The sequence below is a fragment of the Thamnophis sirtalis genome, unplaced genomic scaffold, assembly GCF_051295495.1.
Source record: "Thamnophis sirtalis isolate CommonGarterSnake01/CBP01778 unplaced genomic scaffold, rThaSir2_p1.2 scaffold_7, whole genome shotgun sequence".
In the NCBI taxonomy this organism is placed as follows: domain Eukaryota; kingdom Metazoa; phylum Chordata; class Lepidosauria; order Squamata; family Natricidae; genus Thamnophis; species Thamnophis sirtalis.
In genome coordinates, this window is record NW_028261387.1 from 10,852,885 (window position 1) to 10,867,282 (window position 14,398).

The window sequence follows — 14,398 nt, forward strand, 5'->3', positions numbered from 1 at the left end:
AGATCCGGACCCTACCCACTCTCATGGCCTTCCGTAAGGCTCTTAAGACCTGGCTATTCCAGCAGGCCCCGGGCTGTTGAACTCACAATTGAGTTCCAGCCCCGATCAGACTGGGTGTATGTGGTCTTTTTAATCTATGTTTTTGTGCTTTTAACTTCTATTTTTAAATGTATTGTTGTAAGCCGCCCGGAGTCCTTGGGCGGCTTATAAATTTATTAAACATCAAACATCAAACATGTCAGTAAGTCAACAGTGCTTTTTCCAAGGTTCGTTGGGAATCACGAAATGCTACAGGTAGTCCTCAACCTACAACAATTGAGCCCAACATTTATGTTACTAAGCGAGACATTTGTTACGTGAGTTTTGTCCCATTTACGATCTTTCTTGGTCACAGTTGTTAAGTGAATTAATGCAGTTAAGTTAGTATTATGGTTGTTAAATAAATCTGGTTTCCCCGTTGGCTTTGCTTGTCAGAATGTCGCAAAAGGTGATCACATTATCCTGGGACACTGGTACCATCATAACTATGAACCAGTTGCCAAGCATTTTAATTTTGATCACATGACCAGGCTGCAACATTCGTAAGTGTGAAAAATGGTCATAAGTCATTTTTTCCAGTGCCATTGCAACTTTGAACAGCCACTAAATGAACTATTGTAAATTGAAAACTAATTGTGTAAAATGCCTGCTCCTTTACTTCTCTTTACGGCAAAGTTATTTTTTCAGCAAGAATAATTTTTTTCTGAACAATGAATTTATTAGATATCCTGTAATGCCCCATTTCTTATCATCTATTTTCTGTAAAACTTTCATGATATCTCAGTAATATAATACTAAAGATTTGGAACTCTTAGGTTTAATTATTTCTTATATTATTTAATCACATTATTTTTCTATCCATATGCTCCTCATAAGCCAATTTACAGAACTTTTCAGTACAAAATTAAACAATAAAATAGCCAGTTAGTAAAATATGATATAAAACCAAATAGGAAAACAATAATAAAACTGCATACAATATCACTGAAAAAGCCAGCAAACATTAATGATCACATGCCAGTCAGAAAGGGAAGACTAGATTATGAAAGTATGGTTTCACATTTCTGTTACAAGCAGCCAGCATGTAAGAAAATCCTTAATGTTGGTGCCACCACTAAGAAGGTCCTCCCTTCTCCTGTTTTATCCATGCACAGAAAACAGGTAAATGAATAGAGTTCCTGGTTCGTAATATAAAATACTATAAGGATACAGAAAAGGAAATGAAGAAAATACAAGATTAAAGACAATCAAGAGATAGCAAACAAGGTCATTAATAGCTTAAGCAAATGACAACTTAGCTGAATTGAAGAGAAACTGGACAGAAGCATTTTAAAGCATTCAGATACCCCACCTTAACTAACTCCCTATAGCTGAATGTGGAAAAATGTCAGGGTAATACTTTAAGAGCTGACCAGCTGCTACAATGATATAAGGCAGGGAATGAGTCAGCAAGGTTTTTGGGCTGATACGAGTTTAAGAGGAAAACCTCTATTTATTCTATTTTGCTCCTGAGTTGTCTCAACATAGTCATACTGTGTGCATTCTGACAAAAAATAATTCTTACAGTTTCCAAGATTCGGTATTTACCCCAACTAGTTTCAAAGACATCTTATTGAAATCATAGATAGTTCTTGCTCCCTAGATTTTCGTCACCTGTGTGGAGCTTGACACATATTGTGGAGTTGTTGTTTCATTAGACAAGCAGGACTCTCAAGGCATCAAGGAATTTTTTTATAAATGAAAATTAGTCCTTTGAGTGTGACCTCTAAACCAATGAAGCTGATACACTCCCTGGTAGACACACCCAACAGAAATCTGCTCATTACTGTTTCCTTCAAAAACATCTCCATACAGTAATCTGTGCCAGGGAATAACCAATCCATGGATAAAAATAGGCCTGTTCAGTCTTAGCAAAGTTGGTAAATTCAATCAGCATGTTAATAAATTAAGTTCACCCAATTGAAAGCACCTCTTGCCATCACACTTATCTGAACATGCAGACCTGAGCCTGTTCTTCTAGGCCGATAGAAGGTCAAATATCTTCCCATCAAATAGAATTATCAACAGTTAACAGCTCATACTTATTTGGAATCAGCTTTATTTTCTTTTTATTCAAATCACAAGATGGTCAAAGCAGGAGTCTACCATAATTAATTCTAATTTCACAGCTGTAACATCCAACTGGGGAAATGAATATCATGCTGAGGGTTCTCACAAAATTGTAGGGGGATTCTGATCTTGGTTCCCTCATTTATTGGTTTAAACACTGCTTTTCGGAACTTATTTTTAATCACACATGTACCAATTGTATTTATGGTAACTATTTTGTTTATTTCTGGGTAACAGGGTCCTATAGATCAGGATTTTTCAACTTTGGCAACTTGAAAATGCAGGGACTTCTAACTTCCAGGATTCGCCAGCCAGCTTGCTGGAGAATTCTGTGCGTTGCAATCAATACAACTTATCAAATTTAAGTTTATCAAATTTATATATCTCACTAGGAGTTGCTAAGATTGAGGAAAAAAGCTGTAGTTCATTTGCACAGTTATTTTACACCATGATCTCTGCTGAATGTAGTGTCTTTTAAGCAAATGAGTTAGTTTGCCTTGAGCAAAGAGCAAAGACCAAACTGCAGATATAAATAAGTTTTTGAAATGTGGTAGTCCATAGTTGTGATGAGAGAAACCTAGCCAAGTACAGTAAAAAGGCTTTTGCCTATTCTGTTTCCAACATTTTCATGCTTTGAATGAAAAGCTTTCCATTCAAATTTGTAATAAGCTTTCTTCACCTCCTTTTAAACTCGTCTGATATACCTTTCCTCTCTGCCCCTCTCTGTTCCAAAGGTGACTTTGCAATTCATGTTGAGCAATCATCTAGTTTAGGATATATGAGCCCAGCAATTGTGGTTTGTAAACTGCTTATATGTGACAACTAGGCCATCATTGCTTCTTGCAAAAATAAAAAACCCAAAGCAAACTGTTGAATACTAGCGCGGGAAAACTAGCGCGCGAACAAAGGACTCCTTCCTGATTGGTTCCCGGGCGGAGCCGGTTCAATCCTCACCCTGATTGGCCAAGCTACTCGACGCCCATTGGCTCCTCGTTCAAACCCGGGGGTATAAATGTAGGGCGCGAAACACGCCACGCCGAATCGCAGTTTACTATGAGCTGAATAAAGTCACTTTCCTCTTAACTCTTGTCGCGTCCTTCCCTTCGCTCCAAGCTACAAAACTGGCGACGAGGGTGGGATTCCGATTCCCGCGACCACGGAGAAGAACAGCCAGCTGCCGCCGCGTCTGAACCAGCTAGCAAGCTATCCTCGGACCAAGAACGCCGGCAGCGAACGCGAAATTTTCTCCGTCATTCTCTCCCTCTCTCCGGCTCCACATCACGATGGCGTCATCGCTTCCTCCTTTCGCGCCATTCGGCGGAGCCACCGGAGAATCATGGGACGGGTTCATGGAGCGGTTCGAGTGCTACCTGATCGCCTCGAAAAACCAGGCTCAGACCGACGAGGAGAAGTGCAGTTTCTTCCTGTCCTGCTGTGAGCCGTCCATGTTCGCCTCTGCGAGAGCCCTGGCCGCCCCGAGGCCAGCCTACAAACTTGGGTGGGCCGAGCTGATGTCCAGGCTGAGGAACCACTACGCTCCCTCACCCTCTCTGTTTGCACGCCGTTTCGCTTTCCGCCGCCGAGTACAAAGGGCCAACGAGTCCATCAGCCATTTCCTGGAGGCTTTGCGCACCGTGGCCGCCCAGTGTGATTTCGCAGACCTGGAGGAGAATCTTGCGGAACAGTTTGTGTGCGGGGTCCGCGACGCACATTTACGCGGCCGATTACTCCGGAACCACAAGATTACCCTGATGCAAGCCGTGGAGATAGCGCGAGCAGCCGAACTCTCCGAACAATCCACGGCCGACATGGAACGCCTCCAGCTAAACCCCCCCGCACAACCCGCCGCGGGGCCGTCCACCCAGACGAACCTCGTCGACGATCTCTCCCCTGCCGAAGACGAGGAGGAGGAGGAGGAAATCGTTGGCCAGATGAGGATGCAGCCGAAGCAGAGGCCACCCCAACAACCGCCGGCGCCCGTTCAGCCAGCACCAAACGCACCTTGCCGCGGATGTGGCGGCCGCCACAGCCGCGCAGCCTGCCCGTACCGCTCTGCCGTTTGCCGCCGCTGCCGAGGAGAAGGGCACCTCGCCAGAGTATGCCGGGCTCCCCTGCCAGCCCCGTCGTTCATGCAACCCAGCAACCAGCGCCCGGCGCCGCAACGCCGCCAGCAACCACGTCCCGCGAAGCGCACTGAGGACTGCTACTCAACCTATCAGCCCTCCAGCGCTGACTGCGTGGTCTACCAGGCATCCCACGTTCCTGCCGGCCACCGGAAAATAAGCACCGCCGTCCGGCTCGAAGGTCAGCTTTGCCAAATGGAGGTGGACTCCGGTTCATCCCGTTCTCTCCTATCTTGGGCTTTGTTCTCCCGCCTTTGCCCCGGGGTTCCCCAGAGAAAGCTGCGCCCCGCCCGGGTCTCCCTCCTAGACTACCAGGGAAATGGGATTCCCACAGCCGGGATATACCACATCCGGGTAGAATACGGGAATTTTAAAGGGAAACTCCCAGTTTTAGTCGTTAGAAACAACCTGCCCGCTCTCCTGGGGTTGGAATGGTTCTCCGCTTTGGGCCTCACCATAGAAGGGGTACACAGGGTAGTTCCCCTCGCCGTAGATAGCGTTCTAGACGAGTTCTCAGATGTATTTGACGGGAGGTTGGGCTGTTATAAGGGCACCCCCATTTCCCTCTGCCTCGATCCCCAGGTCGCTCCCGTTAGACTAAAGGCACGCAGGGTTCCCTTCGCACTGCGAGCAAAAGTAGACGCAGAACTGGACAAACTTATTGAGCAAGGGGTACTCGAGCCCGTAGATCACGCCCGTTGGGAAACCCCCATAGTCCTCCCGGTCAAACCCGACGGATCGGTGAGAATATGTGCCGACTACAAGTCGACCATCAATTTGGCCCTGCAGGCAAACCCGTATCCGGTTCCCGTAGTGCAGCACCTACTCCACTCCTTAGGACAGGGCCGCATTTTCGCCAAGCTAGACATGGCACAGGCCTACCAGCAGCTTCCCGTAGACGACGATGCGGCTACAGCCCAGACCATCGTCACCCACCGTGGGGCCTTCCGTTGCCGCCGCCTACAATTCGGCGTCTCGGTTGCCCCTGGGATTTTCCAGAGCCTCATGGAGCGGTTGCTCCATGGGCTCCCAGGCGTCGTTCCCTACTTCGACGACGTCCTGGTCGCAGCCCCCAGCCACTCGGAACTCCTGAAAACACTGCGGGAGGTCCTCACACGTTTTAGGGAGGCAGGACTGAAATTAAAGCGCAGCAAATGCGAAATTGCTGTTCCCAAAGTTGAGTTCTTGGGGTTCCTCATTGATGCCCAAGGCATCCACCCCACTCCTTCCAAAGTTGCCGCCATCAAAAACGCCCCCGCACCCACCTCTAGGGCGGAATTACAGGCGTTCCTGGGGCTTCTAAATTTCTACGCCCCTTTTATCCCCCACAAGGCGTCACTAGCTGAGCCGCTACACCGACTACTTGACCGGTCAGCGGCCTGGAAATGGGGTAGCCGTGAAGCGCACGCGTTCGCGGCTATAAAAGATATTTTAACTTCATCGGCAGTCCTAATCCAGTACAGCGATAGGATGCCTCTAATTCTGACTTGCGACGCCTCCCCCTATGGCGTTGGGGCGGTCCTGAGCCACGTCCTCCCGAACGGCTCAGAAGCCCCCATAGCTTTCTATTCCCGGACACTCTCCTCCACGGAGCGGAACTACAGCCAAATCGATAAAGAGGCCCTGGCTGCAGTCTCCGGCATTAAGCGGTTGTAGTGATCCCCACAGCCCTGCGGGCACGAATCCTGCCTGCACTCCATAAAAACCACCCAGGCATAGCACGAATGAAAGCGTTAGCCCGTAGCTATGTGTGGTGGCCCTTGTTAGATTCCGAGATCGCAGATTATGTAGGCCGATGTAGAATATGCCAAAATTCCAGGCCGAATCCCCCCACAGCCGCCCCTCGCGAGTGGGAAATCCCTAGAGGCCCATGGTCCCGTTTACATATTGATTTCGCCGGTCCCTTCCACGGCCGAAACTTTATGATAGTGGTAGATGCTTACTCTAAGTGGGTGGAGCTGGTAATCATGACCTCCACCACAGCGGAGAGTACAGTGAGGGCCCTCCGTAAGATGTTCGCTACCCATGGGTTACCGGATGTGATAGTTTCCGATAATGGGCCCCAGTTTACCTCCACCACGTTCCAAGAATTCCTGGCCGAGCAAGGAATCAGACACGCGGCCACAGCCCCCTATCACCCAGCTAGTAATGGCCGGGCGGAGCGCGCAGTTCGCTCAGCGAAAGAAGCCTTGGGCCGCATGGGCCAGGGCGACTGGCAAGAAAGAGTGGCGGCTTACCTCTTGAGCCAGCACTCCATACCCTGCCCAACGACGAATAAAAGTCCCGCAGAGCTCTTGATGGGTAGGAGATTGCGAACCTCCCTAGACAGGCTCCATCCACTCTACGCAGGGGATCTGCCGAGCAACCTGGGGGCCCTCCCTTCCCACGCGTTTAGGTTAGGGGATCCGGTATGGGCCCGCTCCTTTTCCGGGGATCCACGGTGGGTTCCCGCAACCATCACAGCTCTGACCGGCCCCTGTTCCTTCAGGGTCGGCCTGGCCGACGGAGCACAATGGAGGCGCCACGTGGACCAATTAAGGCGTCGCCTTCCCGCGGAAACAGACGGCCCGAGCCCTGCGCACACCCGCTCACACCAGGAGCCAACATCGTTGATTTTTTCCCCATCGGACCGTTTCCACCCGGGGAACGAGAGGCAAGCCGATGCGAACTTTCCGGACAGGCACGCCTCAACCGGCTACTCTTTTCCTCGAAGCCCTTATCGAGACTCTGAACCTACACCCCAACCAGACTGCACGGGACCGCAACCGGACACTCCGGTTGCCACGGAAACGCCACCCCAGACAGTTGGACATTGGACAGGGGACCCGGGGCCAGCTCTCTCCCGCGGGCCCGAACCACAGGTTCACCGCCCTACCACAGACACGCCTCCGCCAGCGGGTTCCCCCCTGTCAACGACCGCCGGGGAGCCACGAAGGTCAGGGCGAGAACGCCACCGCCCCGCCTACCTACAAGACTATGTTTGCCCTTCCCAAAAGAACTCTTTGACTGGGGGGGGAGGGGTGTTGAATACTAGCGCGGGAAAACTAGCGCGCGAACAAAGGACTCCTTCCTGATTGGTTCCCGGGCGGAGCCGGTTCAATCCTCACCCTGATTGGCCAAGCTACTCGACGCCCATTGGCTCCTCGTTCAAACCCGGGGGTATAAATGTAGGGCGCGAAACACGCCACGCCGAATCGCAGTTTACTATGAGCTGAATAAAGTCACTTTCCTCTTAACTCTTGTCGCGTCCTTCCCTTCGCTCCAAGCTACAAAACAAACCACCATCAATCAATTGCATTCCTTTGGCCTGCTTCTTTCACAATTACCTCTTTCAATATGGCGTCCTTTGCTCTTCCTTTCCCAGGACAATCTGATTGTCCTCTACAGGGTACTAATAACAATGCAGCCAACAACAGTTGGAGACTCATTGGAGCAAAAGGTTTTAGTGGTTTCGTGGTTCTTAGGTTACAAGCAAATAAGAGCCGGAGGGCTTTCTATCTGCCCTGTTCTCCCGTGATAATGAGGCAATAAAGACAGCACTTCCAGGAATTTAAGCAACTCCTGCAAATCTTTAGCACACTAAATAATTCCTAAAGAGGAGTGTAATTACCTTTAATCCCATCTGTTAACGAGCACTGCCTTTGATTGCACAAAATATCTAGCACCTGCATAAAAACCTACCAGGAACCTTAAGAAGACTAGGCCCTGCTACATGCCATACATCGAAAATGGCTGGTTAGGATATGCTCAAAGCTTGTATTGCAGACCTAATGCAGCCATGATGTATGGACTTTAAAAATAAAATAGCATCATTATGTATACCATCTCCCGTTTTCGCCATTTTCAGGACAAAAGGAAACTTCAAGAGGAAATAACTCAGAGGCGCCTTAAAGTGGAAGAAGAAAAGCTAAAACACCAGCATTTAAAGGTAAGGTGTTCTTTTATTTTCTTTTTTTCTTTAGAAATGTATGTATCCAAACAAACCAAGATTTTGTGATGGAGGAATAGGGGACAGAATACTGAAACTCTGTCTGTGGGAGCCTGTTTCATAGTTTCACTCTCTATATTCAGTCAAGGTCCCATGCATAGTGCATCCAATTGCTGTTCTCCTTCAAAAGGTAGATAGGCTAGGTCAGTGTTTCTCAACCTTAGCAACTTGAAGATGTCCGGACTTCAACTCCCAGAATTCCCCAGCCAGCATTCGCTGGCTGGGGAATTCTGGGAGTTGAAGTCCGGACATCTTCAAGTTGCCAAGGTTGAGAAACACTGGGCTAGGTGGTATCTGGTCATTTTTGACTCCTGGGAACTACATAGAGCCAATTTGATGTTGTGATTAAGGTGCCAGCCTAGAAACCAAGAGAGTGTGAGTTTTAGTCCTGTCTTAGTTATGAAAGCAAAATAGTAGCTAATGGCCCTATTTATAAGAATACTTCTAACACATTCCAGGAGGTTGGTGGTTGACTGTAGAGTAGCATTTCAATTTTAAACTTGTGTAATCTGCCCATCTCACAATACCTCTAGGCCCCAAACACACTCCAAAAGATTGGTGGTTGGCTGTAGACTAGTATTTGGATTTTAAACTTGTGCATCTGCCAATCTCACAAGTAGACATTTTCTACAAGTGTCACCAGTTCGTTAACAATCTAAATGTGTCCACCAGGCCATGAAGTTGGGAGATGTTACTAATACTACATGTCTAGAAGGAAAGTCTAATCTACTGTATGCTTAGAATTATGCTGTATGAATATGCCTATAAATTAGTCTTTTATTCCAGCCTATCATTCCAACACTTTGTGTGTGTGTGTGTCTGTGTGTGTGTGTTGAATTTAAATAAATTGTATAATCAATACAGCTCAAGCTATAAATATCTAATTCGTAGGTCTCATTTCTTTAATGGTTGCGGCTTCAATTTTATTGATGCATTTTGAACTTTTAATAGTTAAAGAAAAAGTCAACTCCGTTAAGTAAGCTTAGAGGATTTTATTTTATTTTTAATTTTTATTTTAAACACACAAAACACATCAACAAAAACAAACACACGACTTAACACAACATAGGAACAAGAAGTGCCGTCATATATCATACAGCAGTTCTGTATCGGTGTTTTTTTTTTACAGTTAGTGTTTTCCCTTCTATACATTTCTATCTTGCATTCATGGTCTTATCCATTTTTTATGTACAATTCTATATTTATTTATACTTAGCTATTTATACCAAAATATTGTTTACCTATATTGTATTTTATATTCCTACTGTCAATTTATTCAGCTTAGAGGATTTTAGCAGACACACAAATGATTGGCTTGTGCTGCTTGGTCATGGTATTTCAGATGAGATCATTGTCAGAAATAATTCCTGTATAAAGTATGGCGCTCTGTGTGTGTGTCTGTGTGTGTGTGTGTGTGTCTGTGTGTGTGTGTGTCTGTGTGTGTGTGTGTGTGTGTGTGTGTGTGTGTGTGTTTCTCCGACAGGGTGTGTTCACTCACACAGTAACTGATTTTATCTGGCAAAACTTTGGTCAATTATAATAATGGGTCTAAGGAAAAGATGTTTTAACCCCACTTCCTACACTTTGGGGAGTCATCTGCAAATGTTACACTGATGTTCAACCTGCCAAGTTGCTTGGAATAGAATCTCAATTATAGATGAATCAAATGGCAAGCCTGACATAAATGAAAGGGAAGAGGAAAAAATGACGGCATGCTCTCAGCTCGGCTTATCAAGGACAGCTTGACATTTCATAGCACATTAAAAACTGAAGCAACCTAAACTCCCCACAATGCTTATTTATTAAAAGGTAGCCCCCCCCAAAAAAAATAATCCATGCCAGAATCATAAATAGAGCCTTCCCCAGGGGACAAGAGAACAAATTGAGAGTATTTGGTTGTCAAACTCAACTACAAAAATGTAGGAATTGTTAAAATTGCAGAAACAATCTTTCTCAGCTTTTCCAGTCTGCCCACACTGGAAAAATCGACAGCAGCAAAGGAATGTTGTTAATGGATCTTGCTCAGATGGCAGGGTCTGTCCCATCACACAAGTGTTTTGGGGATCAAATTGCTCCAGGATTCTCTTCAGTTGTTGACTGCCACTAGTTTTCACTACATTAAAAGTCACACATCAAAGCAGCAGTCTCTGCTCCCAATCTATACATAGTTACTGAACTAACTTATGGTAGGGTTCATCTGGTTTTGGTTTGGCTGTATAAATTGTACTAATTTATTACTATTATTCGCAACAACAGAATTGTATCACAGCGGCCAGTTGTTTCGCCGGATTTGGCATTGATTACTAGTCGGGCCCCACCCAGGGGCCTAGGACGTCGTAACGTATTTTCGTAATATCCGTGCGGATCCAAGCAGTGCGGCTTTTTGCATTTGACTGATGGTGATTTTGTCCATTTTTAACTGTTTTAAATGTAATCCCAGTGCTTTTGGAATAGTGTGCCGATTACCACTGGAATTACCACTGCTGGTTTGTGCCATAATCGTTGAATTTCGATTTTTAAGTCCTGGTATTTTGCTATTTTTTTCATATTCCTTCTCGTCGACCCTGCTATCACCTGGTATTGCGATGTCTATGATTGTAACCTTATTTTTCTCAACCAGTGTGATGTCTGGTGTATTATGCGCCAGTATTTTTTCCGTTTGTATACGGAAATCCCACAAGATCTTGACCATCTGATTTTCAGTGACTTATTATTATTATTTTTATTATTAATCGCACAGTCAGCCAGATGTTCAGTCTGGGTTTGGCATTTTTGTTTACCTATCAAGTCCTTACCAAGGACCTGGGATAGGCACATCTGGAGTTTTGATGGTGTTACAGATATCATCGCAGGATCGAAGCAATTACAAGTAAAGCCGCCTTCTGCAATTGACTGATGGCAAATTTGTCAATGCCTAAGGTGTTCAAGCGGTGCTCCAGTTGTTTTGGGACTGCACCAGGGGTGGGTTTCAGGCGGTTCGCGGCGGTCCCCGCAAACTGGTTGGTCGGCGAACCCGGAAGTAGGTAACTTCCGGGAACGCCGAAGGATCCGCCCATGTTTCTTACCCAGTTTTGACGAGTTCTGCGCTTCCACGCATGCGCAGAACGCATACAGCGCCTGCGCGATCCTCCAGGAGCAGCTGGAGCATCGCACAGGAGCTAGTACGCATGCGTGCACTGCACGCATGCACGAGGACGCCGCTGGCCCCGTTCCAACCGAACCGGTTGGAACGGGGTGAAAAACCCACCCCTGGACTGCACCCAAGGGGCCTATTGCTATGGGTACTACCCTTGATTGCCTTTGCCATAGTTGTTCTCTTTCTATTTGTAGGTCTTTGTATTTTGTTATCTTCTCCAGTTCTTTTTCTTACGATGATCATCATCATCATCCTCTGTATCCTACCTACTAGAACATCTCTAGGCAGCATAGCAGTGATTGTGGCTTGTTCTGTAAACCATGGATAAAGAAACTATGGTATGGCATGATACAGGCAGTCCTCATTTAATTACATTAATTGAGAACAGAAACTCCATTGTTAAGCGATAAGTAAAAAAAAAAACCATGTGACTGGGCCACTTAGCTGGCACAGTTTCAGCAGTCGGCCACAGATAGCAATAGCATTTAGACTTATATACCACTTCACAATGCTTTCCAGCCCTCTCTAAGCAGTTTACAGAGCCAGCATATTGCCCCCAACAATCTGGGTCCTAGTTTTACTGACTTCGGAAGGATGGAAGGCTGAGTCAACCTTGAGCCTAGTGAGATGTGAACTGCCAAATTGCAGACAGCTGGCAGTCAGCAGAAGTAGCCTGCAGTACTGCATTCTAACCACTGTGCCACTGCAGCTCTTAATGCCACAGCTAAGCAAGGACCATGTGGTTAAGTGAGGACATCTTGCCAGCTTCCCCATTGACTTGTGGAAAGCCGACAGGGAAAGTTACAAATCATGAACAGCTTGCATGACTTCAGGATGCTGCAAGAGCCATGAGTACAAGGTCATCTTATGAAGTATTCAGCACCATCTTAAGTTTGAACAGTAGCTGAATGAGTGGTTGTTAATCAAGGACCATCTGTAGATGGATGGAGGCATGCATGAATGAATATTCTCCCAATGTGATCCAGAACCTTGACTGAATCTCCCAACTTAATGAATTTAGAGCTGGAACTCAAGGTTCAATTCCAGATATTCATAAGCATGGCTTGATCCAGAAAAGTAAAGCCTACAGCCAGTGTAGACTATGAAATCAGCTCAACAGGAAATTGTTCAATAAACTCCTTTTGAGATAGGCATGATTAGCTACAATTACAGAATCTTGCAATTCTGACTGTGTGCTGTACCTCCTTATTGTTCAGTGAATTAGGGAGGCAACATCCATTTCTGAGTGTTATCTTACTGTTCTGGGCTTAAAAATGCTTCAGTCCCTTCTGTTTAGGCAACAGTTTCTGCATATCCCCATTAAAGTCATCTTCTTTACAATTTCTCCCTTCTCAAACCAGGTCATGAAACACATAAGAGACATAGCAGCACATCTAAAAGGGACTTCCATGTCATTTCATGAAGGCCCATTTAATGAAATTCTACAAGACAGGGAAGTGTTTTTTAAGAGAAAAAGAATGAAAAATTACCAACTTTCTAGGAAATTTCTTTTACCCACCCTCTGGATTTGTTTGTGTCAGTCCTTGTTGAACTGTAGTACTCAGAACTGAACATAGATCTCCAAAAGCCGAGGTGGCGCAGTGGTTAAATGCAGCACTGCAGGCTACTTCAGCTGACTGCAGTTCTGCAGTTTGGCTGTTCAAATCTCACCGGCTCAAAGGTTGACTCAGCCTTCCATCCTTCCGAGGTGGGTAAAATGAGGACCCGGATTGTTGTTGGGGGCAATATGCTGACTCTGTAAACCGCTTAGAGAGGGCTGAAAGCCCTATGAAGCGGTATATAAGTCTAACTGCTATTGCTATTGCTAAATATAGATTCTATCACAAACTAATGTTAGTCTTTATTAAATGTTTTTAATCTCTCCTTTATTATTTCATAAGTAACTCAAGGTGGCAAAAATACTCAATACCCCTTTTTCCTCTATTTGCCTAAAGTTACCTAGCCAGCTTTCATGCCTAAGGTGGTACTAGAACTCACATTCTCCTGGCTTCTAGTCTGGTGCATTACCTATTAGCCCAAATTGGCATCATTATTATAGTAGTAATCAAGCTTACGTACATTGGAGATTTCCTATATCATTCGTGGTTTACTATTGGGTGGATGAGTTTCTTTGTTTACTCACTATAAATATTGCAAATTTCACCATTTCTGCCAGAAACTCTGATTATATTAATTCTAACATTTAAACAAAGGTTTCATCTTGTTCTTACTATCACAATTTAGTAACAGTATGCTCTATATTAAATAAAATTATGGCATTACTTTTAATATAAATCTTAACATTCTATATTATTATCACAGGCATAATTTCCAGTTTTATCCAATCCAACAGGATTTAAAACATTATTGATCATAACAATTACACTTTTATCGTGCAGAGTTTTAGATTCTTTTGATTCTGTTTCAAGAAAATGTAATTAAAGAACAGCCAGACATTTCTTTGCAAAAGGCATAATTAAAAACCGAGGAATCGCTGAGAGAATTGGAGTTTAATTGAACAGCTGTTCTAATAAAGAAAGGTCAGATCTACTCTTGGTTACAAGCTGAAAAACCAGAAACAGTGTTACTTTAGCTCTCCTGCCAATATTGCATCTTACAGATAGGTTCCTGATTGCTGTTTTGAAGATAGGTCTGAAGTACATGAAATTGTCCATTTTTCAGATTAATCTCCCTAGTGCCAGTGAATGCAGCATCAATTGGGGAGATGCAAGCTGTAGGTCAGCCTATATAAAGGCAATTTATCTTCCTTTAATCATGCCTGTCGATGTAAGAGAAGAGCAGGCAGAATTGGGGGGGACGGAGTTAAACACCTCATCAGCTTAGAGCAGTGGTGGGATTCAGCCAGTTCGCACCTATTCGGGAGAACCGGTTTTAACTTTCTAAGCAGTTCAGAGAACCGGTTGTTGGAAGAAATCTCCTGTTGTTTTTTTCCACTTTGCAGGGCTAATCCTGTAAGGAAGGCAGGAAGGAAACACTCTGGTG

The 14,398-nt window shown here is 45.4% G+C and overlaps 1 protein-coding gene across 1 annotated transcript in view; it reads left to right on the plus strand.

The window, feature by feature from the left end:
• Positions 1-14,398, plus strand: part of PALMD (palmdelphin) — a 102,115-nt gene that overhangs the window by 57,764 nt on the left and 29,953 nt on the right. The window contains exon 3 of the mRNA XM_087719298.1: positions 8,119-8,199. Coding sequence (XP_087575424.1) covers positions 8,119-8,199 — 81 coding nt within the window. The remainder of the gene's footprint in view (positions 1-8,118; positions 8,200-14,398) is intronic.